This window comes from Syngnathus floridae, chromosome 2 (genome assembly GCF_059516105.1).
Source record: "Syngnathus floridae isolate MCC-2025c chromosome 2, RoL_Sflo_1.0, whole genome shotgun sequence".
Taxonomy (NCBI): Eukaryota; Metazoa; Chordata; class Actinopteri; order Syngnathiformes; family Syngnathidae; genus Syngnathus; species Syngnathus floridae.
In genome coordinates, this window is record NC_142414.1 from 24146749 (window position 1) to 24174579 (window position 27831).

At 39.8% G+C, this 27831-nt stretch overlaps 4 protein-coding genes across 6 annotated transcripts in view; 1 reads left to right on the forward strand and 3 right to left on the reverse strand.

Annotated features, from left to right (window-relative positions):
* The window catches only part of pex14 (peroxisomal biogenesis factor 14), a 44266-nt gene extending 40082 nt beyond the window's left edge, over positions 1-4184 (reverse strand). The window contains exons 1-2 of the mRNA XM_088362348.1: positions 4023-4184; positions 2871-2921 (exon numbers count right to left, since the gene is read on the reverse strand). Of these exons, the coding sequence (XP_088218474.1) occupies positions 2871-2921; positions 4023-4145 (174 nt within the window). The 5' untranslated portion in view covers positions 4146-4184. The remainder of the gene's footprint in view (positions 1-2870; positions 2922-4022) is intronic.
* On the forward strand, positions 3882-8397 carry dffa (DNA fragmentation factor, alpha polypeptide). The gene is made up of 6 exons (XM_088362360.1): positions 3882-4496; positions 5059-5217; positions 5337-5494; positions 5765-5972; positions 6421-6539; positions 7217-8397. Exons 1-6 carry the CDS (start codon positions 4403-4405, stop codon positions 7442-7444), a joined length of 966 nt encoding a protein of 321 aa, XP_088218486.1. The 5' UTR covers positions 3882-4402; the 3' UTR covers positions 7445-8397.
* Positions 8398-10299: 1902 nt separating this feature from the next.
* On the reverse strand, positions 10300-13648 carry masp2 (MBL associated serine protease 2). 3 transcript variants are annotated; one of them, XM_088362384.1, is made up of 6 exons: positions 13522-13648; positions 13227-13446; positions 12989-13166; positions 12448-12579; positions 10968-11164; positions 10300-10801 (listed from the first exon to the last, which is right to left on the reverse strand). In XM_088362384.1, exons 1-6 carry the CDS (start codon positions 13527-13529, stop codon positions 10643-10645), a joined length of 894 nt encoding a protein of 297 aa, XP_088218510.1. In that variant the 5' UTR covers positions 13530-13648; the 3' UTR covers positions 10300-10642. The 3 variants fall into 3 exon arrangements, with proteins under 3 accessions (XP_088218510.1, XP_088218499.1, XP_088218493.1); XM_088362373.1 differs by having other exon boundaries at positions 13227-13449; positions 13522-13616; XM_088362367.1 differs by lacking the exon at positions 13522-13648 and having other exon boundaries at positions 13227-13515.
* A 12097-nt stretch (positions 13649-25745) lies between these two features.
* On the reverse strand, positions 25746-27757 carry sst6.1 (somatostatin family member 6.1). Its single transcript, XM_088369689.1, has 2 exons — positions 27215-27757; positions 25746-26289 (listed from the first exon to the last, which is right to left on the reverse strand). The coding sequence occupies exons 1-2, from the start codon at positions 27320-27322 to the stop codon at positions 26056-26058; spliced, it is 342 nt and encodes a 113-aa protein (XP_088225815.1). The 5' UTR covers positions 27323-27757; the 3' UTR covers positions 25746-26055.
* Between the last annotated feature and the right edge of the window lie 74 nt (positions 27758-27831).

The window sequence follows — 27831 nt, forward strand, 5'->3', positions numbered from 1 at the left end:
TAGAAACATCTCTTTTTGGGGGTGACATAAAGAACATCAGCCTGCACAGCTGGCGGGGGAAGAGCAGTAAACTATTCTGCTGAATAAAGGCTTCAGAGTCAAAAGGAGAGAGCACTGGCAGAGGTGCCTTCATGTTTGTGGCTGTACTGATTATTGCTGGCACACACATTCAGGTGCCCCCCCGCCAACTCCAGTGCTTAACACCCAACCTCTGTAGTATGACGGCGGCTGCGGAAGGGCGACAGAAATTTGGAGACTGCTGAGCTGCAACTGATCACTTCAAAGCAGCTTATTTAACGCTCACTAAATTTTTCATCATAGTCGCTAAATATCCTGGGGAAGAGGGGCTTTTGAAGTTGCAGCGAGAGCAAAGATGTTTCTACAATGCTTTGTCCTGCTCTAAAAATAAATTTTAAAAAAAAACATCCTCAGTTTATATTTCATACATCCTCACACAGTCACTATAAAGACTTCATAAGTTGTATCAACGTTTTGCTTAGTGATGCAAATATTTATAGACTCACCTTTGAAAATATAAGAATACAAAAACAATAATACATAACTGCCAAACATCTTGTTGAGTGTAGTTTCACTATGTTGTCCTTAGAGCAAAAGTTAAACTTTAAAAATAAATAATGACAAAACAGGGATTGTCCCACTTTACTACTTAGCCATGAATATGGTTTCCACCAAAATTTTACAAATTCTTCCATTGGCCCACTTCACGCTATTTTATTTTGATCCCGGTATTTATTGGCCTGTTAAATTCAAGAAAATTACATTTGAGATACTTTAATGGCAGAGAAGAAAAACCTCTTAGCACAGAGGTATGAAAGACAAGAAGAAGCTAGGGAGGGTCGGCGGCGCGACACCATTGAGCGGTAGGTGGCGAGCGGTAGGAAGGGGGGGGGCAGAGAAAGTCGGGCTGAGTAGTCGGTAAAGAGCAGCGCTGGAGGCAACACGAGCGGCTGGCAGCAACGGGTACACCAGTTAAACATGGTTGTCCCAGTCTCTCCCATCCTCGCCCTCGTGCTCTCTCTCTTTCTCTCTCTCTCTCTCTCTCTCTCTCTCTCTCTCTCTCTCTCTCTCTCTCTCGCTCTTTGGCAATACTTAAACTCAGCTGGACATCCGTTACCACAAAGGAAAGCCCACGTGGTGCAGTGTGCTCGGGCCTACTGATATGGTTGAGGCTAAATCCGAACCCCTAAGCTGAACTGGTACCCCCAGTCTGACATGCGCGTGCACGTAAATGTTATATAAATGTGCACATGGTCTCTCGCTCTCGGTCTCTCACTCTCTTGCCAGCTCGCTCACTCAATGCCCTCCCAACCCTGCCGGCACTCCCTTTCCTCTCATCCAGATAAAATCCTTTCAGACACAAATTTCAATTATTCACCTCATCCAAATAATGTCATGTGACAAGAATTATCCCTACTGTAATAATCCACTTAACTGGGAAAGAGCAGCTCATCAAAAAGAGAAAGGAGAAAAGGGACCGCAAGTGAGGGCAGTCGCGTGTGTGTGTGAGTGTGTGTGTGTGTGTGCGCGCGTGTGTGTGTGCGTGCGTGTGCGTGCGTGTACACGTGCGTGTACATGTGCGTGCATGCATGTGTATGGAGTGCGGTGGGTGGGTTTCTGCTTGTCAACCAGTCTCGAATCAGAACCCTCCTAACAAGAATTTCTGCCCCTTTTTGAGAAGGCCGTCTTGAAGCGATATGGGATGATGAAATTGAAGTAAATTGAAAGAAAGCCTCAGAGAATGCTCCCACAATCAATAACCCCAGGATTAAATTAGCCTTGGCATGAAGGCATGATGTGGTGGGGGGGCTGCGAGGGGATGTGAATGATGGTGAATGACATTGAGACATGTTGGCTAAACAATACCCAACTCCTAACCTGGATGCTATGCTGCATCCATACAAGGACATTTAATGTACAGGACACTGCTTGGCAACAACAATTCAGTGTCTTTAATCATGTAAACTTGCTTATGTGTACATTTAAACACTTTACACATCGCCACTGAAAAATGATGATACGACTTTAAATGTTGCCAACCTTGCATTCACCTCTTGCATTAAATGAGTTGATATGATGCAGTCACTCTCTCTATTGCTCAGCCGTGGGGTTGCTATACCGTAAGAGAAGTTTTACTTTTTAGAAATTCCGTATTCAGCCGGTGGAAAGTTTATATTGGCAAATGTGAAATACAGTGGATATGTGTCCAATTTATTTCAATGTAACGAGTAGGAGGTGCTATAAAGCACGTTGCAACTTTCTGAGCAGATGGTAGGTTTTACCTGGTTTTAATAATAAGGAAACACAAGTTAATCTTGAAGCTTATAAAAAATAAAAACTTAAAACATTAATGGGGATCAGAAAACAGAGCTTACATTTGCTTGTGTACAAATTAAACTTTCCACTGATCTAATCTAGGCTATATCACGTCTACCAATATTTACCATTTCATGCACATTTTATGATTGGCTCTGTTTTAATTCACTAATCCACAAATTAAGACATTTGCAACATCTACACTCATGCATTGTGGCATTACCGCCTATATGTAAGCGATGTATTGAAACTTTGTTTAAAACTTTGCTCCATGTGTATTTTTCTGCAAATCACTACCACTGATTTCCTTTCTGATGAGATACTGCAAATGCAGTATATACCATATAAATAACAGTTTAACGCCCATTATTTATTAAAACATATTCATCACAACACGGTTTCCTGATGACATGAGATTAAAAATAATATCGACTATGCTCTCACTTATACGTGCTTGCTTTAAAGAAACAGTAAACTGAATTTCTGCTAGAGATTCTAGTCAGTTATTTTTAATGAGTGAAAAGTTTACTTCTTACCAGTGCTTCTCTGAGGGGAGCCGGCGCATCGTTACCAGGAGGAAGGGCGGCCTGGGTATAAACAAGAAACAGTGTTAGAGTGCCATCTGCTGGATAACTGATGAAGTGCATGTGTCAACTTGGTCATGTTTGATGCCGCAGAACCAAAGTCTTTGTACTTAATTATTAATCACAGATACTTACCTGACCTTAACAGTTATAGATTTGTTAAGAGGATATTGTTTCCCAACCTACAGTGTTGACCAGTAGCTGACAGGCTGTTAATGATTAAGACCACAAAATGTAGAGTTTCTGTAGAAATTGTGTGTGAATGCTGAAATGTGTAATAATGAGTGAGAAATTAATGGAATGAATAGAATACAGTGAATAGGAAAACTAAAAAAAAATTAAATACCAAAAAATAGTATAAGATGAAAAAGAGATTGTACTGAATTCTGTTTGAAAGAATCAAATCAGCGCCTCCCAAGTACAGATCATCTGCACTTTCATTAAAACAGAAACAATGTGTTATCACGTTGAATGCGGAATGGATTATATGGACTATGTAATATGCCAAAGCGTGTTTATCACTCATGGTAAATGGACAAGTGTCACGACTGAGCATTTATATTAAATATTGGACTTCTGGAAAAGGCCAATGACAACACCTTTGCTTTCCTGCTCCATGCACGTGACATCGAAAATGTCAACATTGTGAATCTGGGTGTAATAACTTCCAGTCTTGGATGGTGCACCATGTTTTAACGTTTTACTGCACCACAAAAAAAAGGTAAGGTGCTTGTGTTAATTTGATTTCGTAGTCGACGGGGTACAGAAGTTAATAAACAATCACAAAGACAGCAAACCTTGCCATCTTGACGAGGTCAACTTGTTAACTGTACATCAACACAGTCCATGACACAGTTCATGACAGAGTCCCTCTGCTCTAATGACGAAATAATACGCAAAAATGGTTTGATGACATTTATGGCGTTGCAACTTTTGAACGCTTTCCAGAGCTACCGCACATTGCTAGCTAGCTATTATGCTAATAATTCCAGAATGAAAGCAGCCAGACGAGACCAAATGTAGTGGCATTTAAAGAACAAAGTGCACGCTGCAAGAGCGCATACTCGTGCCTATTGATATTAACAGACAAGTGACATTATTGACCTGTGCTGGTGGATCAGACTGGTCCGTGGATGCCATCTTGCACTTAGCAATAAGGCTGCTCGGTGTTTGATTGCTTTTGTCTGAGCTCAAAGTCGAGCGCACTCGCTGACCGAAACCCAACATTAAATTTGAATTGGCTCCATAAATATATAGATATAGTTTGCATTTGAAACGGGGCATGCATTCCACCCACAGTTTAAACATATAGCTTCTTTTGGAAAGTAGCTACTGTACTTTTAGGGGAAAGTGATGTGTACGCAAAAGAGACTACATATCCCACAATTCTTTTCGGCAACAGCGTTCCTGTATTCGAAACTGCCAACTACCGAGAGCGCTCCTGGATTCTTAATAACCATAATAGTTCTACGTTTCTGCGCACAATGGCGGATCGCAAGCCGTGTAAGGTGTGCAATTTTACACGCCAGAAGTCATATGGCCTGGTCGTTCCTTCGCTTGAGGAGCTGAAGGTTAAAGGTGAGATGATGCACATTTTAAACACAACTTTGTTGATGCCTCGCTTGATTTAAAAACGTTGTAAAGCCCGTGCACAAAAAAACAAGGCTCACATCGAATTTAATGTTAAAACTGTTTCATATGAACGACTCTGTGGTCCGCATTCGTCTTTTTTATTTATAATGTGTAGAGCAGTAATGAATCCTACATTGACTTGTTACTAACAGTCGTCTCAGCACTGCAGAATCTTATCCATGATCAAGAGCTGGCTATTTGTCTCATTACATTTCTAACGTGCTGAAACTTGCTGAAGCTGAACGTGAAACGAGTGAAAAACATACTTCCCTCCTGTCCTCTCATTCCTTAAATGCTAGTCACCACCAGGCGTTGGCCAAAAGCTTTGCCGGGATTCAATATATTATTGTAGTGATATTGAGACTATTTTTTTTCTTTTCAAATAAACAACTCAACACACACGCATTTGTGATCAGGTTGTCCACAGCTGAGAGAAGCATTAAAAGATGTTAGTGAGCTGTGATCATTGTTCTTGTGATATCATCAAATTTAAATTGCTTCATTTCAGGAAGTGAGTTTCTTGGTTTCACACCACATGATCCAGTCACAGTGGTCTTAGAAGATGATGGGACAATAGTTGAGGACGAAGCCTATTTTTGGTGTTTACCCTTAAACACAAAGTTCATGTTGCTGCATGAAAAGGAAACGTGGTCGCCACTTCGCAGAGGTAAGCCTATTTGATTCGGCCTTAGAATTATATACTATGTTATCTTTTTATTTTGATTTTTGTTATGCTTTTTTAATTTGAATGGCAACCTGTGCACCTCTTTGTGCCTTCCATTGCAGTTGATGGTGGCACAGCGTGGATGGCAAGGGATTCCGTGATACTTGAGAGCAACGACACTGTGGACAAAACTGATGGAACTACACCATGGTTGGACTTGGCCTTGCAGCTGAAACAAGACCTGGCCAGCATCATCCTCATGTGTGAGGAAGACTTACAGGTGCCAGTCCTGTTTGTCACTCTGTGTGTGTGTGTGTGTGTGTGTGTGTGTGTGTGTGTGCGTGTGTGTGCGTGCGTGCGTGCGTGCGTGCGTGCGTGCGTGCGTGCGTGCGTGCGTGCGTGCGTGCGTGCGTGCGTGCGCGTAGAGAGAGAGAGCGAGAGATACCCTCTCTCTGAGGTACGGTATCTGCACAAGCCAATACAAACACTGTCTTCCATTATGTGTCATCTAAATGAGTACTTTGTGTAAAATCTGTGTCACATGTTCCAGTGCTTGGTGGATGTCCCCCGCCCTGAGCTATCTTCTGCTCTCGGCTTCCAAGAAAAGAAGACTGAGAACCTACAGGAAACGCTACAGATGGTTTTAGACCGTCGGGAGGAGGAGAGGCAATCAAAGGATTTGCTCCAACTCTTCATCAAAGCAGTGGAGAAAGAAGACGGACAGCCACAGGAAGAGACAAGGCAGCCCAGTGAGGGAGGTAGGTTGAAAGCAGCTTCTTTTTAAAATGAAAAATCGTAATCTTACACGAATCAAAATCGTAACAACTGGGCATCACATTGGTGTTGTGGCAAACACAACAGCCCCACAGTCGGTGCAAATCTCGGCTAAGGCCTTCCCGTTGGAAGGTCTGCATGTTCTCCCTGTACTTGCGTGGGTTTTTCCCAGCTACTGTAGCTTCCTGCCACATTTCGAAAACATGCATGTTCAATTGATTGAGAGCTTTTAACTCTCTGTAGATGTGAGACTTGTGGCAGGTTTAGCTCGAACCTTAGTTGTGCGGCATTTATTTTAGAAAAGTCACCCTGATGCCACTAGGTGGAACTATTGTCACAGTTGAATAGTCTGATCTCCGCGAAGCGATTGACTCATTGTCTAAGAATCTCTGCGAGCAACCATTTCTTCTGTTTATGTTGCAAATACTGTAGGTGCTGATGTGCCTGATGCGATGGAGGTGGATCAAGCATCAGGATTCACTTCCAGGACTTTGATGGTCCTGAAAGGCAAAACAAGCCCAGAAACCAGGCTGTGCACTGAAGATCTCCAGGTAACAACATTATGCAGTTCTTGGCACTTTCTTGAGCATTATGTGTGTGTTGGTATAACTCAAGTTCTTTCTAGTTCATAATAAGTTTATAATGTTCCCTGCCCACCCTTGTTTTTTCTTTGGTACAATGACATTTTCCGATTTTCAAAAATAAATGTGATACGAGGTACATTTTGTTGGAGTTGGTCAGTCGTGTTTCCATGCAGGCTGAAGCGATAAATTATGAATACCCTAAAACATGTCTCGTTGATCGCAGGAGCTGCAGGTTCTTCAGTGCCATGTCCTTAATAGGTTTTCACACGTTAAGTCCTCATTCCCCTTCTTGGCCGGATTTTCTCACTCCACTGAATCATCAAGTGCAACTTCAAACTAGTTGCTACAGTACATTTTCAAGCAAGGTAGTCTTTCTTTGTAGTGGAAAACGGTTGGACCAATTCAAATTATGTTGGGTAGGGCTAAATCCAACGTATTTTAGGTTTGACCTTAAATAAAATGTGTGTATTTTATTTATACACAAATACACACTTTATTTGTATTTTATTTATACGAACGGGTTATTTATTTATACAAACGGGTTAAAATTATGAATTGTACAACTTGAGGCATGTCCAACCTAAGAGGCCGCTTTGTATTTTTGTGAGGTATTTCTATTAAAATGAAACACTTTGTGTTTAAAGATGGTGGTGTCCAAAGGGGAGCAAGCTATGCAGCAGGTGCTAGGCTGGGACAAAGTCAGGACATCGACCCTGCTTCAAGACTGTGAATCGGAGCTAAAACGACGTCTTCAGCAGGTCCAGGCCGTGCAATCTATGAGGGGCAACGTGCCGCAAGGGGGCAGCAGCCAGCCGCCTCCTGAGAAGAACGACGAGGAGAGCCAAGCAACGCCGCCTCAACAGGGGAAATAGTCTCTTACCTTACTTGAGCACAGACTCATAACTGCTTACGTGGACTGCTTCAGGGCCAGCAGAATGAATTCGCACTGCGTTACTGATACTATTTTTACAGTCGGATCTCGTATAAATGTCAACAAGGTTGGTGTTTGTAGCATTTGGTACAACTTTCAAACCACTTCAATGCTTTTGCCTCAAGCAGAAGTGGAGGGCTATGCACAAGTCTGCCAACAATCACAGATATTCCCTATTTAGATGTGAAAAGAACATCACAAGCTTTTGTGTGCAATTTAATGTCTGCTGATGAGAGGGAACATTACAGTTGACTTTAATGTGAAGAAATTGACCTCAGAGAATCAGATGCTGATGTGTTTTTTTTCTTAATTTCTTGATTGAGGCCAGTCATTTTTTTTAAATACGGAATCTTCCTTGACATATCCTGGTAACTGCCTGATATGTTTCCCATCTGTCCATAAAGTGCTCCATGCAAGTTATCTCTTCTATTCTGTCATCAATAGAGTGATCTGGAGTCTATTCTAGCTGACTTAAGGCAAGATGTGGTGTACCAACTTCGACTGGTCAACAGAGACGAGAATCCAGCTCAGAATGTAGACCGTGACGCAGACAACACTTTTCCGCTTAACTTTCCAAACAATTTCGTGCTTTTGTGGCAGTACTTAATATTTGTAATCAGAGCATGGATGGGCGTGACCACTCCTATGTTGCACGTTTGATTTCTAAGTACAGTAATGATGTTTTTTTATCTTGTCGGGTTTCTGTGTTACGGCTGATTGATTGAGTGACAGAAATGCATCAAGCTCTGGGGGGGAGCAAAATGATTTTCAAGATATACAGTATGCAAATAGTGACTGTACATTTGCGTAGAGCACGACCTTGCTTGATATCGCGTTATGGTCGAGTGCGCAGACTAATTTATCATTTTCCTAATAAAGAGTTAGACAAGATAAGATGTTCATCACTTTGTATATGTTAAGCTTCATTGCACACACCCAGCCAACATGTGTGGGTAACAAAGATTCTGCTTCATCCTTGAATTATGTCAAGCCAGCGGTCTACAATACCATTATTATGAAACTTACAAAATGCAGGTCCATGTGAGTCATGTACGACATGATCTTTTCTCCAGCTAATACACATGCGTTCGATTTATCCACAAGGATGAGGCTTGCGCACACCGAGGTCTCCATGAGCTTGTTCGTAAGTATTTACGATATGTGTGACGTAAACAACACGGTCCGTTAAAGCTGGAACTCTCACTTGACTTCCCCTCACATGCCCGCTGCAACACATGTACAGTACTGTTTGTATTTTGGACATTATTGCAAAAAAAAAAAAAAACTCATCACATCTTTATACAGTGGGACACTTCAACAAATACTCCAAGAAGTAAAATAAAATTTGAGAGTTCAAGCCATCATGGGTGATAGCACAGGAGACCATTGAAGTGAACCAGCTATGACGAAAAGTGTGAAGAGATAGCAACAGACACTGAATGGACATGGTACTCATTGTGAAAATCAGAATGTAGTGTAAATCAGTACGAGTTATAAACAGAATTAGTAATTTCCAGTAAAAACCTCAAGGCGTTTTTCATTCCTGGATTTCCTATTAAACGTCACAAAATGGAAGCATCACTCTGGACATACTAATTCTTTTTGTTAACATGGCATATACAATTGTTGACTTAAAATATTTCATGAACACATTTTTATGATGCTGGCCATTTCAGCCAATTCACTTGATAGTATTTTCTATGGGTAACATTTTAAATACATTGTAATGTCTTGAATGTCAACCTACATAAGAGTAGAATATATTTGTCTGGGAGAAAAATACTACTGTTTCTGTCAAAAAGAATAAGTCATTTATAATCAGTGGCTGTATTCTGTCAATAAATTCATGCATATGATGCAGACTAGAAGTAACTTGGCAGGCAGCATGCTACTGCTAGACACCGTAATGGGTGTCATGGTGGGCGTAATTCCTGTGGAATTAGATCCAACTGGGCTGCTGTGGGAGCAGCCGATTGTGTCACGAGTGCATTTTTCAATCATACTGTGTAGTCTGAAACTGTCAACAATGTTTGCATTGAAAAAAAAATCATTTCTGTTCACTTTCTAAAAACATTTCCTATTGAGATCAACAGTATTTGGAACTATTTGGTCCACTGTTTGTAACTGGTTAAGTCATGCTTGATTCTGAATTATTTTGAACTCCTTGTGTTAACAAGCGATAAGCATAAGGAAGTATCCAATCAGTCGCTAGTATATTGTCGTAGTCTGCATCTTAAGTCAGCGATAGTTCTTGTCACAAACTGGTGGACGCAACACCAGTAATTTCTTTGAAACCAAAATTATACAGAATGAATAAATGTAACGGTTACTATATGCTGATTTGTCAAAATGTCAGCCAAATTCCACATGATTCACAGAGGAAGTCATAAAAAGAAATGACTAAATTAATACAAGGGTGCTTCTCTGGCACCTCAACACTTACTCTACATTTGCTCCTTTGCCCTATTTGCTCGATGGAGACGGATTAAATGTTAGTGAGCAAGTGCAAAGTGCCAAATTAGAAGCAATTTCATTATAGTGGAGCACCCTATAATAACTGTTTTGGCAGAGAAGAAAAGCTGAAATTAGGTAGGAGGAAACGGCATAATGGATGAAGGTTAAAGAAGTGGCTTTCACAGATCATATGCTGCTTTTTTACCCCTTCTCTCTCACTGAAAGTAAACTGATGGGCATTAAATGCCTCTGTGTTGCAACTAAAACAAAGCACTATTTGATCAGCTCATTCACACTGAAGAAATACCACGGTATGTCAAAGACCCAGTCCGATCACAGATTATCATAAAACGTTTTATTTTAAATATGGTCTCAATTGTGAAACCAAGGGCATTCTTCATTCCCATAAAATATACAATTCAATAAAAATACCTCTACACCAAATATTGTTTTGCCTACAATACATAACCATGGGTGTCAAACAAATTTTTGTTACTGGCTACATCATGACTAAATACCTTGAGGTTTTAAAAAGAGAAGACAATTTGGGTAACTTGGATATTTTAGCAAGAAAAATAAAATCGATGCAGATAATTTGCTCTCGTGGGCCATATAACATGATGTGGTGGGCCAGATTTGGCGCGTCTGCCTTAGGTTTGTCACCTGCGCTCGACAGATTCAAGTTTCAGTTCGACTTCATACTCGTGTACTTGATCATCCATCCTGTGTTTTTCCCACTCGAATCAGACCTGAATGCAACATTTACTTGATGACTTCCGTCTTGGATGCTGTCTGGTTTTGTCGCTCCGCAGTACGGTCCGTATTCTCGTACCGCTGTCGAAATCTTGCAAATAACAATCAGTGAGGGTGATTTATAAAACATACTACTGGCGGTGAATATGCAGCAAACCACATGACCCAACAGTACATCAATTTAGCAGAGTGAAGGCAGCGACACACATGAGGACGAATACATTGTTGGGTCACTACTCGCAAGTCACATGACTAACCTTCAACATATCGTATGGACAGGGGACGTCTGGATGCCCCTCTATGTCAAAAGGCTCCATAAAGTCCAGGATTATTTTGTAGCCCACCGGAAGACGGATGGTGTGGTTGCAGTGACTCATGGCCGGATATGGGTTCGGGTAGCCTGGACTTGTCAGATGTCCTGACAGGTTGGTCAACATTTGGCTGAGGCATGGCACTGTTGGGATACAACATTCAAACATACTGTTGTGTTAGTTTCAGTTGTGTTCACAAAACGTTGCTGCAACCCATCGCACCAAAGTCATCCATGGCCTTATTTAATTTTGAGGGCTCCAAGAATGTTTCAACAATGTATTTTGGTTTTTTTGCCTGCCAAAAAAAAACCCAACAACCAGCAGGTGCCGGCATTCCAATTTTTTTCATCTAATCTGAAAAAAAATAGTGTATTGCTTTTTAATTATTGTCATAGTTCACCGATCTGTAAAGTATTTTTACTGAATACTTAAAAAAGTGTGACTACTTTTGCCGCTCTCTGCATCACCCAAATGATGGCGGTATTAAAATATGCCTAACATTGCCTTTGGAGAACAAAGGAACATATACCGTACATTAGACAGTAAGTGAGCATTGGCTAGCTATGATCTTAATTTAATATGTAGCCAACCAATTATGCACAGAACGATAGCGTTTCAACTTTTAATTTAGAAGCATCTTCAAATGGTTTCTTTGACTGAAGTTGTTTGGAAAAACAAAAGAGGTTTTTTTTTTTATTATAAAGAGTAGTACATATTTTAATCGACTCCTTTTGGCGCCATAATTAATGGCATTCATTAAGTTTGCATTACTGACGCAGCAAGTGTGCAGATGTTCCAGACAATGCAAATGATGGTTGCACAAAAGTTGTCATTTATATAATTAGTAAAATCTGTGGGCAGATAATCTTTTTTTGCCTATTCATTGCATGATTTATTTTGTCTCCATTCATCCTCCCCCAGCAAATAATGATCAAGTCAAGGCACGACAAATCAGTAATTGTGATGCATTACCTGATGTCAGCACAATATTAGTGTTGCATACAGGTATCAATTTTTAGTACCAATTTCATGTAGCTTCTCACTGGAGAATCAACAGTAATTAGCCTCGTCTTTTGGCAGTTGGCAGAGATCGAATGCTTTATGCAATTTGACTGTAAAATTTCTCAACACATGCCAGCTGGAATGAAATCTACATCTCATAGATAATTATAATATAATATAATATAATATAATACAATATAACATAATATAATAGATAGATAGATAGATAGATAGATAGATAGATAGATAGATAGATAGATAGATAGATAGATAGATAGATAGATAGATAGATAGATAGATAGATAGATAGATAGATAGATAGATTATATGATATATTATAGTATGTAATATAATTTTTATAATATAATTTTTTTAGGGTTTTGGTCTACTATTGTTGCATTAAGTCAAACATCATCTGGCTCACCTGTACAAGATCTTTTATTGACATGAAGAAGATATCCTGGCTTGCATGTGCAGTAATAGCCACCAATATAATTGTGGCAGAAATGGTCACAAGTTCTCCCCTCATGCATACTGGACTGGCACTCGTTGATATCTGCAGAAGACGCAAAAGAAGAATCATGCTGGGTGACTCTTTTTCTTCATGGTTGTCAGCTGATTGCATATGATTGGTCTTAATTGGAGTTTGATGTTCTAGGCTTCAGCAAGCCCCCAGGTCGTATATCGGCATTTTTTTTAGATGTCCAGTTAAAAAGGAAATTTAAATTGGACTGAAGAATCTTAAACCTGAGCTCGATAGCAAGACAGGACATCAAATAGATCAATTATTCTTTGAGACTGTGTGTGTGTGTGTGCGTGCGTGTGTGTGTGTTACTAAATCGAAGTTATAATTTTTCAAGAGGCTATTTTACAATTTATAATTTGACGAGGATAAAGAAAACAGCCAGGTTCAAACAAGTAACAAGCATGCAAAAAAAAAAAAAGGTGTCACGATTCTACATCACCTTCAGAGGTGTAAAATGCTTGAAAGCCAGTGAATCGCTCCTCGTTAGAGTAGTCACTCCTAAAGACCACTGACATGCGGTTGCCGGCTGACAGGATGACGGTGTTCCTCGGGGTACTTTCATCGTTCTTCTCTTCTTCTCCACAAAACCTCACGGTATCATTGCCCTCTGCCAAAACCTGTTTGGACAGGGTCAAGGCACTTGTAACCAACAATCAAATAGAGTAAGAAGGTCGTACCTGGGTGTAGTCGTATTCGCACAGATTTGAGGGTTCAATGCTGAAGTGGGTGAAATAGAGTTTGACCCTGTGGCCCTGTGGGACAGTGATGTTCCACTCCGTGTATGTGTTGTCAGGGTATGGCTGGGGGAAGTTTGGGGTGGTAAAGTTGCCGTATAAGTCTGTCAATTCCACACTCAGCGACACATGGAAAAAGCAGAATAGGACAAATACGCAGCCGCTACTATCACATTTATGGGTGAGTGCAACCATTTTAAGGAATATCTGTTAGGGGGTAAAAAACACGGATACTCACCTGGTCATATTGACATCGGTCGTCAAATATGTTCTCTCTTTTGGAATTGTGCCCCCCTCAGCTCAGTGCTCTTTGGGTAATTGAACCTTTGTGTCCCTCCCAGCTGACAGTTAGGTAAACAAAGTGCGACAGGCACATGATCAGCGTCATCATCACCCACCTCCCCTGGTCACAGATGTCAGAGGAGCTACACATCAATAATGTGGTGAAAGTTCAAATCTTGCTGCTTCATTGGAGCTTTACAAGTGGGAAGGAGGACTGATGGCTCATCACCGACTTTATAAAACATACAACACCTTTATAAAAAGAAATGACGGCAGAAGTTAAATGTCACTTTTTGCAATGACTCAGCACCAAAAAGCGCCAAATGGTAATGCTGGTCAAATTTACTGTATATTTGTTGTGCTACACACATGCGTCTATCCCATTTTCGGGTGTGCTCAACCATCCCTAAATTGAATCCTAGTAGCTCCCAAAATTGTCATCCATCCATCCGTTCATTCATTCATTTCTCTATTGTCCTTTTTAAGCAAGCTAGCAAAGTATCTAACCATACAATACAAAACACTGTGTATACATTAAAAACAAAACTACAACACCTCTGAGCAGAATAATACGCTGCCTATACAGTCATGGTGTACATGGTTTAAAACATAATATGTGAAACATACATATACTATAACCACGATCAACACGCTATTATCATTATCAAGCTTAGTGTTGAAGTTCTTGGAATTCAGCTGACATTATTTTCTGGCTAGGAAACGTTTGGTGCCAGTGACAACCTATAATTGGATGCCCATTAACATGATAACACCTACTAAGACACAAAGAGAGTATTCAGAATTTGTCAATTTTTTACTAAATGAGTTTAAAAATGCTCAACATACACCCTTAAACCTCTTAGGTTAAAAATGGGATATAAAAAGAAAAAAAAATGGGGTTGTTTTGTCCAAGGTTGTAGGCCCAATTTTTCACCCAAATTGGGTTATTTTTGACCCAGCAGTTTTAAGAGTGTAGTAAAATGTTACTACTCCGCTACTACAATTGCCAATTTTGCAGAAATCCTTGATAAGGAAATGATACAACAAAAGAGAAAAGAAAGACTGGAATGACATGTTAAGACTAACCACCAGTGTTATCAACAAACAGCGATGACAACATTGGTTTGGAGAAGGTGTTTAAATTGTTATTCAGATGCGAAAGGACTGGTTGGACATTGATGCAAATCAGAAAAGACTCGCACAGATAATTATTTCAGTCTGCTCTGGGTATCAAATGGTGAGCTGGTTAAATAAAAGCCCCAGAACAATGATGACACTTTTTTTCCCTCCCATTGCTTTCAGCACACGATCTCCTTTTGTTAAGACATAATCACAGCATACCGTTAGTCATAGTAACAACACTTGACGGGGGAACCTGGAAACGCAGATGATTGTTTGTGTCTGTCCTATGCTTAAAATGTAAGACTTTGTTAGAATAAATTATATAATAGCAGAATAATAAATGATGTCTGTTTTGATGAAATGCATTTTGACAATATTCAATGGGTGCAAGGGTAGGGCAGTTTGTAAGCATTTGATACCCAAGCGCATATTTTCCAGCCAACAGTGAATTACTATAATTATGAACATAAACATGATTGTTAACTGTCTTTTGCATGTGACCTCTCTGATGGCACGCTTTCAAAAGGATGCCATAACGTATTTTTTTGAGCCGCAATCCTGGGCACGATTTAATGGCAGATGTTCTCTTCTATATTTTTAATGCTATCCAGCTGCCAGTCTGCCTTTGACGCTTTAGAATGTCACCCTCTGACTCTAAACAAATACTTCCTCGACAAATATCTACTAAAACCACAAGTTACGTCTTGATGCTTTTTTTCTTTGACTTTTATGGCTTATTAGTCATCCGGGTCTGCCGTCTCATTTTCGTTTCCTGTGGTATGGAAACTACATTTAGAAGTTTCAATATGTAGCTTTTTTTGTCTATCATTAAGCTCCGGTTGTATGGTCGTGCATTGCAGTCAGAGTGATTACATCAGTTTTTCAAATTATTTGCAGCTTTTGACAACACTATAAAGTTGCTGCTGGGTGACATGATGTTCTAATTAGCACTTTTGTGACATCATAATCTGTGTCAGCCCTTTCACACACGCCTGCTTGTGACATGCTCATCAACCATGCTTTTATACAAATACAGGTACTTTTTCATTGCAGTAATTATAGTGAAAATAGCAGCATTAGTACATGCATTTAGTACCTGGGCCTTCAAAGAGGACTCATCTGAAGCAATCCATCTCTTAACACCATCACTACTATATGTTGCAACCATCAAAACCATCAATAATATACAAAACAGTTTAAAATTAATATTTATCTAATAAGATGCAATAAACATAGAATATTGAAATGAAATATCTTATACTGACCAGAGATGCTGATTATGAAATGTATTAATATATGCTGATTGCTAAAGACATGTTTTATAATTTGTTTTGCTCCGAGCAACCAATCAGAGGGCAAAAGAATATTTTCCTAACAGTCACAATTTTACTATTTACTCAAATATCTAATTATGTGATGAAATAATTGACCCCCCCTTAAAAAAAAACTAAAAAGAACAAACAAAGAAATACATTTAAATTGTAGGGCAAGCAAAGGTTGAACGAATGTATCAAATAATATAGCCTGGTTTATGATGTATATCAGGGGTCACCAATTTTACTGAAGCTGACTTTTTTTTGCATACTGATTAATGCAAAGCGCTATCAGTTTGATCATATTTCTGAAACAATAAGTTTCCTTCAATTAATCATTAGTTTTTTAATAGTTTATCTGTCCCAATGATCATGGGAATGACTGTGGGTCCTAGGTGAGGGACCAGACAAAGCACGACTCAGATTCGGACAATCCACCAGCAGTAAGGGTCAAGCTCAGAAAGAGGTACGATTTGGTTTTTGTGGCCTGTGGGGCTCCAGAGGCATCTGATGGGTACCAGCTGGTGAAGCGGAATGCCACTTTGGCTGTCACAAAGATAAATACTCAGGCATGGGATGAGTTAAGGCTTTGAGGAAATTCTGGTACACCGTCTGGCTTCTCTGAAGTGGGAATCACTGCACCATCAATACTCTGTATAACGGGAATGGAGCGCTGCCAACTTGGCTTGAGTCGGTGGGGAGATGACTTCAAATTCCACTGACACACCTTCCTATAGTCACGACCTGTGGGTCATGACCGGATGAACATTTGTTTTAATGTAGCTCTTCTATAGTTCTTTTAATGTGTACCTATTGAAGGGTTTGTTGACTCTGTATGTGCTTTATATTCCCCCAAAGTCAGAACACATTTGTTCTCGAAATGTCTCAACTCTTGCATCAAATAATATCTCAAGGCAATATTTCAATTTTAGACCTTTGCCAAGTGACTGAATATCACTTGAGGGCTTGACACTCAAATGCCACAATGATTAGACATTCCAGGACAGAGAACTACTCCTTCATATTTTAATGCTTAGATGTTTTATTGACATAATTGTAAAGATTAATAGCTTACAGTGAGAACAAGCTTGGCTGACCCACAATAAATTTCACAATGAAAGTGTCCATTAAAACATTTACAGATGCTGGACAATCTGTTCAAGCCAGGTGGTCTAATAAATTTGCTAAGAAGTGTAGCTAGACAGTTTACACGTGCGTCACAGGTGAGGCGCATTTACAGGACATTGGTGCTGCACGTGCTTGTGCACATTGCATTAATAATTGAAACAAGTCACACGCACACAAGCAAGTCCAAACTTGCGGGGTGCAAGGAGGATGTCGGCTGTCTGTGACCTGTGCTCACGCTTGTGCGCGCCAGTGTACCTTACACAAAGTGCTTTCTTAGAGGAAGTCAGCCAGTCATTAATCACGCAGCAACCAAATGAAAAGATGAAAGAGCCAGTGACTGTTTGCGTCTGCAGAGTGCACAAAAGATGAGACCGGAGCCTTGGAATAAAACAAAATCTGGTTTTGAAAGCTTTTTGCTTTATTATGCATGTTGGTCATTTCCTTCTGCTGGCGTCAACCCTGTCGTGATGCGCTATCTGTTTGAACATCTTGTACAAGAAAGATCCTGTATTCATCAAATCCTTTGCCATCTTCATCTCTCCTCCACTCAACCGCCACCTATCTCTGTCGTTTTCCTTTGCACAGGCTGCAATCAAGGTCCCTTCAGCCACCCGCATGCTAAATTGTACACGTAATTATGGACTTGAGCAAGTGGGGCTGTGTCACCTGAACACTGAGGAAATGCAAACTTAAGCCACTTATACACAGTAGATACCCTGCTGCAAATGAAGATGACTCTTCTTGAGTAACGACAGCTTTGATTGATTGAAGTGATTGACTGCAGCAAAGTCTCCTTTGCTAGCCTAAACATATCAGGAGCCGATTTACCACCGAAATAACAATGTAATATTTGTTCCATGAAATTCTTTGAATTGACTCCTAACATAGTATCTTCCCCTTGGGGTGGAGGAAAAACATTTCGGAATTATTGGCAAATATTGAACCTCTGTTTCGCTGACTTGGATGTCCCTTACAATGACAGAGTCAGGATGCCCTGTCCTGACATTTCATCAAGAGCAGAATATCACTTTTATCTCCAAGTTTTTGTAATGTAAAAAATGTGTCTTTACACCATAAAAGTGGAAAACACTACCAGTTCATTGTTGCTAGTCCCACGATGCAAACATTCCCATGTCATGTCAGTCCATGTCAGTCATTGTCTTGCTCAAGGAATATATATATTTTTTAAATCAACTTTGATGTGAACAATAGCTGCAGCAATTGATGAAAAGTTATAGATGCATAGGTACTGTTCCAAGAGTCGCAATGAGTTGGACTTGATGATGTATTGCCCACCCTGTTTCAGATCATCCTCCGGTGCTATTGATCAAAAACAATCCCTGATGAATTAATGTTGAGGCTTTCTGTGCTGGATCCCGTTCCTGACGTCAGCCCCATTACTCTTTCAATTTGGATCGCCTCAGGTGCCTTTTGCCACGCATAACAAATACGGTCATTTCCTCGTTAATTCAAATCCAGTCTCAGGTTGAGCAAGTATTGAGCATCAGGAGGCTCACACCGTGACTTTGGTGCCAGACAGCAATGATGAGAAGTGTCGCCCAGGTGCGGCGCTGGCCTCGGATTCCTCCATTATGTTGCTTTGCCACCATTACTCCTCAAACTGCTTATCATTCAGGGCCAACACAAGACTTTTAAATGGGAAAGACCACAATGGACAAGTACTCTACAAACCCGTGAGAGGCCGATTAATAAAGCAGATATCATTGTTATAAAATTAGACATGAATTGCGACAGACCATGATTCAATAACTCTGATGGGGTATGGTTTATTTCAAGTATAATTGATGGGGGGCATTTTCTGGTCTATTAGGCTGGAGAAAAATGGTATTAACATGAAACATGGATTTCCAATATAAGCAATGGTGTTGACGGCAGTGAGGATTTCCCATGCCATTAATTCACAGCAGCCGTCACCTATGGTGCGCTGACATTTAGGATCCCAGTGGTCACCCTCGTTTAAAATGTGTGTATGTGTTAGCGCGTGTGTGTGTGCGTGCATGTGTGTGTGTGCATTTGAGCACAAGCAAGTCTGTGTTGCGCATTGTCGCGGCCTGACCATTTAACGAAATGGGATTTCATGTTGTTACAGCAACTTCAATCAGATGTATTGCTATGCCACAAGGGCCCATTTGTCCTGAAAATAGTCTTAAGCAAGCCATTGCAGGATCCTCATAGGCTGCCGTGGCAACAAATCTATTATAGGTGCAAAGGCTAGGCCAGATGATGACTGTTCTAGTACTTGGTAGGGTGTGTGATTAGACAGCCGTATTGTACACATTGCGCAGGACTTTGCAGTGCTTCAAAAGCAGCTTTTGGTGGCTTTTTATTCCCCCTCTGTACTCTTATTTCTTTAATGACTCTGTTAAGATGAGTCAGAACAGAAACAAAACCAAATCTAGCAAAATCTAATGAACGGAGCAATGACCAAGCTTTCTCAGTATGGCTACAACCCATTCTGACAAATAGAACAAACAAATAATACCTGCAAGATATTGTGTTTCAATTTATGTACCAGCAAAACAAGTAGGAAAACAATATATAGTTGACATGACGTTTGCTTGAATGACATGCAACGCAAGCTAATTTCAAATGACCATAACAGCTTGACTATAAGTCGCTCCGGAGTATAAGTCGCACCAGCCATAAAATGCCCCAAAAAGTGAAAAAAAACATGTATAAGTCGCTCCGGAGTATAAGTCGCATTTTGGGGGGCAATTTATTCGACAAAATCCCACACCAAAAACAGTCATGAACGAGCAACAACAGGCTAAACGATAGCAACAACAGGCTAAACGATAGGTATGCTAACGTGACAAACACAAAGAGCTGAGAACAGGCCTGACGTAAACTATAGAGTGATTTAGGACAACCATTACACAAATAACATGTTTATAAAACCATCGGTGTCCCTCCAATTCATTAAATCTATCGATCGTTCTTTGTCAACAATGGCTGCGCGCGGCTGAGGGCGCTTGCACTTCAAAATATTCCACAGGCTCATATAACGATAGATAAACTATATTTCAAATAACTATAATATAAGCAATAATATTATCAAACCATCCGTGCACTTCAAATCCATTAAATCCATCGATCAAATTCCTCGTCCGTTGTCAACATCGCCGCGCGTGCGCCCTGACATCAGCGTCGTCTTTATTCCACAGATCTAGTATATAACTATATTGTAGTGTTAACAAAGTACAAGGATAGACGTGGGTTTGGTAAACGGCTCTTTATTAAACAAAAAAAACTTCCAAGCGTGTGGCTGCGTGGACTTCCAGACACGAGAGCTCCATGGCAGAGGACCGGGCGTGCGTAATGGCCATGTCCGAGCCCCGCGCACCGTTCGCGGACAGCCACTCGGCCGAGTGCCGGCCCCCGACTCAGTAGAGTAGGACCGGGCGTGCGTAAAAGCCATAATAGTTTTTCAAACCTTCTATGTCACTCCAAATCCTTAATTCCTTCAAACTCTTTGTCCTCCGTGTCACTTAGAAATGATCACCACGAATGATGCCGGTAGTCCTTACGTGGGTACGTTTGTCCTTTATGTAAACAACCGCCGCGCCGTGCCGTGCCACTGACGTCACTTGAAATAGTAATCCATTGGTACATCACGGTTCTCCAAACTTTCTTTCTGCTGCTCGATTACTGTTTTCAGCTGCATATTTTACAACTTGAAGTTTGTAACTTGCAAAATATGAGTTTCTTTTTGGTGCCATTTTTCTTAAGCCCACCCAGTTGATGAGTCACGGCCAACGGTGAAATTTAGAGCGCCCTCATCCAGTTTCGTCTGAAAATATAATTTTTTTTCAGATGTAGTTTTTTGTTTTGTTTATTTGGTTGTTTCATCAAAGTCAAAGTCTGCTTTATTGTTGATTTTTTTTCATATACCAAGACACACAAAGACATTGAAATTACGTTCCCACTATCCCTCGGTGAGATAGTACACATATGCATACAAGCAACACAAAAAAAACAAGAAGGCACAAACAATGAATAAATAAGAGTGTTGAATAAATGATAAATAAACAAATAATAATAAATAATAATAATAAATATAAGAGGAGCAAAAATGGAGCATACAGCAGACAGTGGACTTGGATATGGTGCTTTAAAGTGTTAATTGCTTTATTTGATGTTTTCTCTTTTTTTTATGTTTTGAATATGTTCAAGATAACGATATAAAAGCATGTGAAGTAATCAACTATACTAGAAATAACATGGGAAGTGGTCAACTATACTTGTAAGTAAGTGATGTCTTAATGATCAAGTAAAAATTTGTGAAAAAAAAGCTATATAAGTCGCTCCTGAGTATAAGTCGCCCTCCCACCCAAACTATGAAAAAAAACGCGACTTATAGTCCGGAAATTACGGTTTATTTTATTCAAATGGTACGTGTCGTATGTGTTTTTGTGTGTGTTGAATGTTAGGACCGTAATTAGTCATATTGAAACTCTATTAGACCAACACCTACCAACTTAAGCTTCTCAATATATCAAATATAGTCATTTACTTCAGTGCATGAACAGGAAAACAATGTTTTAGTTACTTCATGTTTTTATTTGATAATTTCTGACTTAAATTTGAATTTGAGGGGATTCAGTTATTCCCGCAAGGTCAACATTCCTGTTGCAGCAACAACAGGTCATCCAGGTGCATTTTTTTGTAACATTTTGACCATAACACATTGCACTTTTTAAAAATTTCATTATTCATGAAAATAAAAAATTTAAAAATCTTGACAACCTGTTCTTTACTCTGTGTGCTTAAGGCCACAGACCTGCAAATTGGCAACCAAATTGGAACAGGGTCACCATACGTGCCTAGCATTTAAGATGCCTGTTCCTCATGTAGGAGGCAGCTCATTTTCTGGGGGCCAAGCTTTAGCGGCGAAAGAGCACTCAGGGCCCTGTCATGATCAGCTTAGCTTAGCGAGGGCATTGTGCACTTGAATAAGCCATCAGCCGTCATTTTGCTCAGCTGGGAAAAAAAAAACAAGCTCTCTATTCCCATCACCAAAGCCAAACAAGAAGCCAAAGCGAAATACATCATAGGTACTTCAGCACGGTGTGGGAGAATGCAGAGAGCTTTCAGTCCGAGCTATTCTTGATGACATGACCGTGAAATGCTCTCCGCTAAATGGAGGTGGAGAGTAATTGTCGGCCAAAAGTCACCAAATAACTGCGCTACTGTTACACAAAAATACACACCCTTTACTTGCACTAGTAATGGCCCTTCTTCAATGATGAATTTCTATTTGTGTTGTACTCCACATCGACTCAGTGTTAAGCATAGAAGCCATCGAAAATTTTGAAAATGAACTAAGTGACAGAGATGGATAACAGCTCTATGGGCATGGCATCCTGGATGCTGATTGATAAAATAAATTTCACTTAATTTAAATTGATTACAGCAAGAGGGCAGAAAACAATGTGAAATGCAGTGGTGGCTGAACTTCAGCCAAGTTTAGGAATCTGTTTTTATTTTTCTGAGGACTTTTTATGATTACTGCGGACACAATGCAAAAAGTACATAAATAGCGAGAGTCAACCGTGGTTGAGATCCTCATTGATTGAGGTCTGGGGATCTTGTAAGGCAGAAACAACACAGACACCAGCATCAGAGAGGACTCGAACAAGGGAAAATTAACAATGACAGCAACCAAAGGAGCAAGCCATTTCTCAATTGGCCTGGAGAATTGTATAATGCTGGCTAGATGCAACAATTCGTTGCACATCCGTTGTCTTGTATTAGCCTAAACAACGTGAGCTTCTGGTCTTCAAAATTCACTGTCTAATCTGACAAAAAATGTTGTTGTTTTTTGCAGTTATCATTGAGACAAGGATTTTGCAGCACCTTCTCATATGACCAAAAAAATATATTTTTTGCAGTTATCATTGACGCAACAAGGATTTTGGAGCAACAAAAGGCGCAATAACCGACCATGATTCTAATTGATTCTACATCTAATTTATTGTAGTCAAGGTAAGACATTTTAAACTAAAAAGAAAAAGGTAGAAGCTAAAGTTTTGAATCCAACTGAAAGTCATTTGCTGCAGTCAACACTATCAAGGAACGAAAGTTTTAAGTGTAAAGCCTGGTTCACATGATAGGATTATCGACCAGATTCTAGCCCCAAATTTCCCTTCCCGACAATCGGCTCGGATTCTAGTAATGGCTCCAAATTGGCACGCACATATTTCAGATGATCATCCGTTCCTGATACTTTGTACCATTCCTGTGCAATTTCACTGCAAACATAGAACAATTCACTCCTTAAAACAATGACCTAATGTTTTGGTTTAAAAGTTTTGAAGATGTTTTTTTTCCCCGTTAGGATTGCCAATAACGCTTTTCAAGCTGCCATGTCCTGTCTGCCACTTTAAGATCAAAAGGATGGCAAACAAAATGTTTGGCTTTCAGGCATCTTCTTTGATGTTAGTCCTGCGCACGCTCATTTGTGCTCCGTTGAATGAAGCTCTGCAGTGACCAGCACCTCAAATTGTATCGTTTTTAGAATCTCAAGGATCAGGTTGCTCTTTTTGAGTGTCTTTGTCAAGAGGTCATAACTGATTATTTTTTGTTTGCCCATTTTGTTAACATTGCATAGCCAGGCAGATGCAGCGATGAGTATTAGAAGGTGTTTCCAAACGTTTGACTGGTTCTGTATATATAATTGCTTCACATCCGCTTCGGCTCAACATCTCCTATATTATAAACTCCATTTCTAAAAGAATCTCTATTTAGTAATGATATCGCCGCTTTGATTCAACACCGCAACTCCCACGTGTTTGCGATCAATTCGTTTTGCTATTATCTGATGGATGCCACTTTGTGAAAGAATAATAATCCCACAGATGCCTTGATCCACGCAACAGTCAAAGGATGCAATTACATGGCTTTGAACACTTACTCATCATCTTGAGACTTAGATTTTGCAAGATGGGTCATTAAAGAGATTTTCTTGCAAGCCCAAACTACACAAAGAGAAGAATTAGATCACTCCAACCTTTAATGTTCTAGTCATGATTCAGTCAGTGCTGTGAACAATGTTAACTAACCTTTGCACCTGTGAAACGAACACATTTCTGACTCATTATCTCTTATTCATCCTGTTCTGGGCAGTGAGAAAGTGATCCAGTCGTGTAACATCTTTCTTGCTTGGCAGCAAATTCAAAATAAATAAAATAGAAATAAATGAATAAATAAACATTTTAAAAAAGTTGTCACCGGAGCGTACATTTTGTGTCTCTCTCTCTCACGGTGATGAGATTCTGTGTTCAAATCTTGACTCAGACGATGCAGTGGAGTTGGCATATATTGCTATTCCAGCTTCCTCTCACGTTCCAAACACACACACACACACACACACACACACACACACACACACACACACACACACACACACACACACACACACACACACACACACACACACACACACTTAAGGTGTAAACTTTCACTTATTCAATTATTTAGTATTTCGACAGACTAGTACAAATCATGACCGACAATCACTGACTATATTAGACGGTATATCTGCACAATCAGATCTATTTATTTATATATTTACTTATTTATTTATCTATTTTTTATTTAATTTTTAGGTGGCGCAAACTTTAACCACAGTAATAAAGTTTTAAATTCACTATAGATTAAATTAGTAATGCTGTACAATCAATTATGCAGGAAATGAATCTTTCTTGGAACAGAATAACAAAAATGCCAGATGGTTTTATTCTGCGGAATGATTCCACTTAAAGTGCTCGTGTGTTTATTAAATGTTCATTGTATAACGAGGAACAAGATTGGCCATTTACACACAACATATCAAGTCATAAATCAACATTAAGATGTTTTGCCAGCAAATCATGTACATGAGAAATGAGCTTGTAGGATAGTGTGTCTGATGAAGCACTAATAGCAAGGTGATGGGGCAGAAACTTTCTTCTTTTTATCTTTCTTGACGGCGGGAATTCAAATGTGACGGCATTCCGTAAACTGGAAAATGAATTCTTCTCCTCAGGCTTAATGACCCATGATAAGTCATAGGAGCACATGGCCGTGAATAATTCCTGATACTGTCAGGATTGGATGGTAGCTACAAGGGATCTGCATTGATGACATAATGACAATAAATGCAAAGATTCCTTGTTGTTTGCTAAAGGATGATTATCTTTTACGTCTGCAATCTGGGCATGTTTTGATTTCATGAAATTAGTCAGATAGATCACATTTGGTGATACTGACACAATCTCTTTGTCTTTTGCTTGATTATTAATATGCAGCTCTAGGGAAAAAATGAAGAGCCTAGAAAACATTAAGGTTTTGTGTGTGTCTGTGGGGGGGGTGTATTTGAACCATTCATCTTCTGAAAACAAATGCTCTAAAATAACAAGATTGTAATTTGGGAGTGATTTCAAAAATTGAGTTTTTACTCAAACATGTACAGTACCTCTAAATAGTCCTTAATGTATTTGCAGAACTGTATATATATATTTTCTTGAATACTTCTAAATGGTTTTGCTTTTCTTGTTCATGACCCCAGCTTTTTACGACAGTCTCACAATTATAAGCAACAATAAAGCCCAAGTCATGCATTTTGCCATTCAACACTTCTATTTTCTATGCAGGTGGAAAGACAGATGTATTTATTTTACCATGTCCAAATATTACAAGATTTATTCAGAACTCTAAAAAGAAAATAAACACATCGATAAATACATAAATAGTATACACAAATAAATAAGTACATAAATACAGTACACGTGTTAATAAGAGACAGTGTGTCCCGTGAAGTCCATCAATGCTGCGTGTCTGACAAGTGGAGGTGATGTGCACAGCTGAGTTCCACTACAGTTCATGAGGGGCTGGCAGTGGGTTGGCCTGATTCTTTTTTTTTTCTGTTAGCAGGAGGTGAAAGTTTTCCAGAAGAAGTTTTTACAGGGTGCCTTGCGGTCACGCTGAGGCAGCGATAGCCTGTTGTAGACAGCCCTCTCCTCCAGCCGCGACTCCAGCGGCTCCTCAAGCTCCTCGGGTGACGTCTCTTCTGGGAGCACGTTGGTGTCCAATGCCCCCTCTAGCAAGCTGGACACCAGTTTCAGGATCAGTTCTTTGCGCTGTTTGCTTAGGTCCAGTCCCTATAGGAAGAGTAGCACCGCATAGTTACAGATAGTTTCCTTTTCCATTTATTGATCACTGTCTGTCTGTCCATATTGGACATGGTATTAGCTACACCTGCTCAATATGATAATCTTCAATTCAAGAGATGCTGGCACAATTTGTCACCTGGCTCTCTGGTGTCGCCTATAGTTATTTAACAATATATTAATTATTCTGGTTGAAAACTGCTTCTAAATATAAAAACATTATTGGAGTACAGTTGTACATTAGTTACACATGTATTTCGTTTTTGTATATATATATGTTTAATATTGCTGTATGTGTCTATTGATGTAAAAATACATATGCATACGTATATACATAAATGCATACGCATATACAACATAGCCTATACATATATAAACCATTGAGACTCAAGTTGTTTTTATTTGTGTTTCATCTAGTTTGATTTGTGTTTTTCTTGAATTAGCTGTAAAGAAAATTTGTATGTATGCCTCTTTGCTATTACTATGTAACGCACTTGTCAAACAAATGAACCAGAATAATAAACATATTTACGTATTTATTTTATATTTTCATTTACTTTGCATAGTAAATGCATACGCATATACAAAATAGCCTATACATATATAAAACATTAAGACTCAAGTTATTTGTATTTGTTTTTTGTCTATTTTCTTTTGTGCTTTTCTTGCATTAGCTGTGAAGAAAAGTTGTATGTATGCCTCTTTGCTATAATGTAATGCACTTGCCGAACAAATGAACCACAATAATAAACATATTGTTAAGTAACCATGTCTCTGACAGCGTCAGTCAAAAGTGGAACATTTTAGCTCCATAAACACATAATTTTGCAGGGGTACTGTATCCAATGTTGTCTGCAGACTAGTCTGTGAATTCACCCAAAATTGGTCAATAAAAGAAAAAGAGTTTCATCCTCACCCTGTTCAGCCCCTGCATGGGGCTCCTGTCCTCCACAGGAAGCACGGCAGCGGCTCTGACACTGAGCAGAACCCCCATGAAAGCTGCTAACACCACCAGGATCTGCATGCTGGGACTTTGGAGAGAGCCGCTGGGACCAGGCAGAAATCCAGAGCAGGAGATGGAAGCAGTGAGAGTAGTAGCTCAGCCGATGGCCACCAAGATTTACAAGTCGGAGAGGTACTGCTTTTCCTCTAAGCCCCTCACTCTTTTTATACGGCTGCCTGATGTGGAAGGTGGTGGGAGTATGACGGAGTGGGTATGCGTGTGTGAGTTTGGGGGGGCGGAGGCGAAGGGTCAGAGCAGAACAAATGGAAAGAGAGAGCAGTTAACTTTCATGACAAGGTGGACACATCCATGTGGTTCATCTGCAGTAGCGGATGCGTCACCACCCCCACAAAAAAAAGATTTAAAAAATCTTAGGTGATGATCCGCAAACATAGCCAATCCAAAGGTCATATTTTCCTCCAAAGCACCACTCAAACATAGATGATGAGAAGCTGACTTGTTGTCAATGATGTGGCGTCTGTGTCACACAGCTTCTAATGGGCTGTGTGACACCTTCAAATGACAATTGA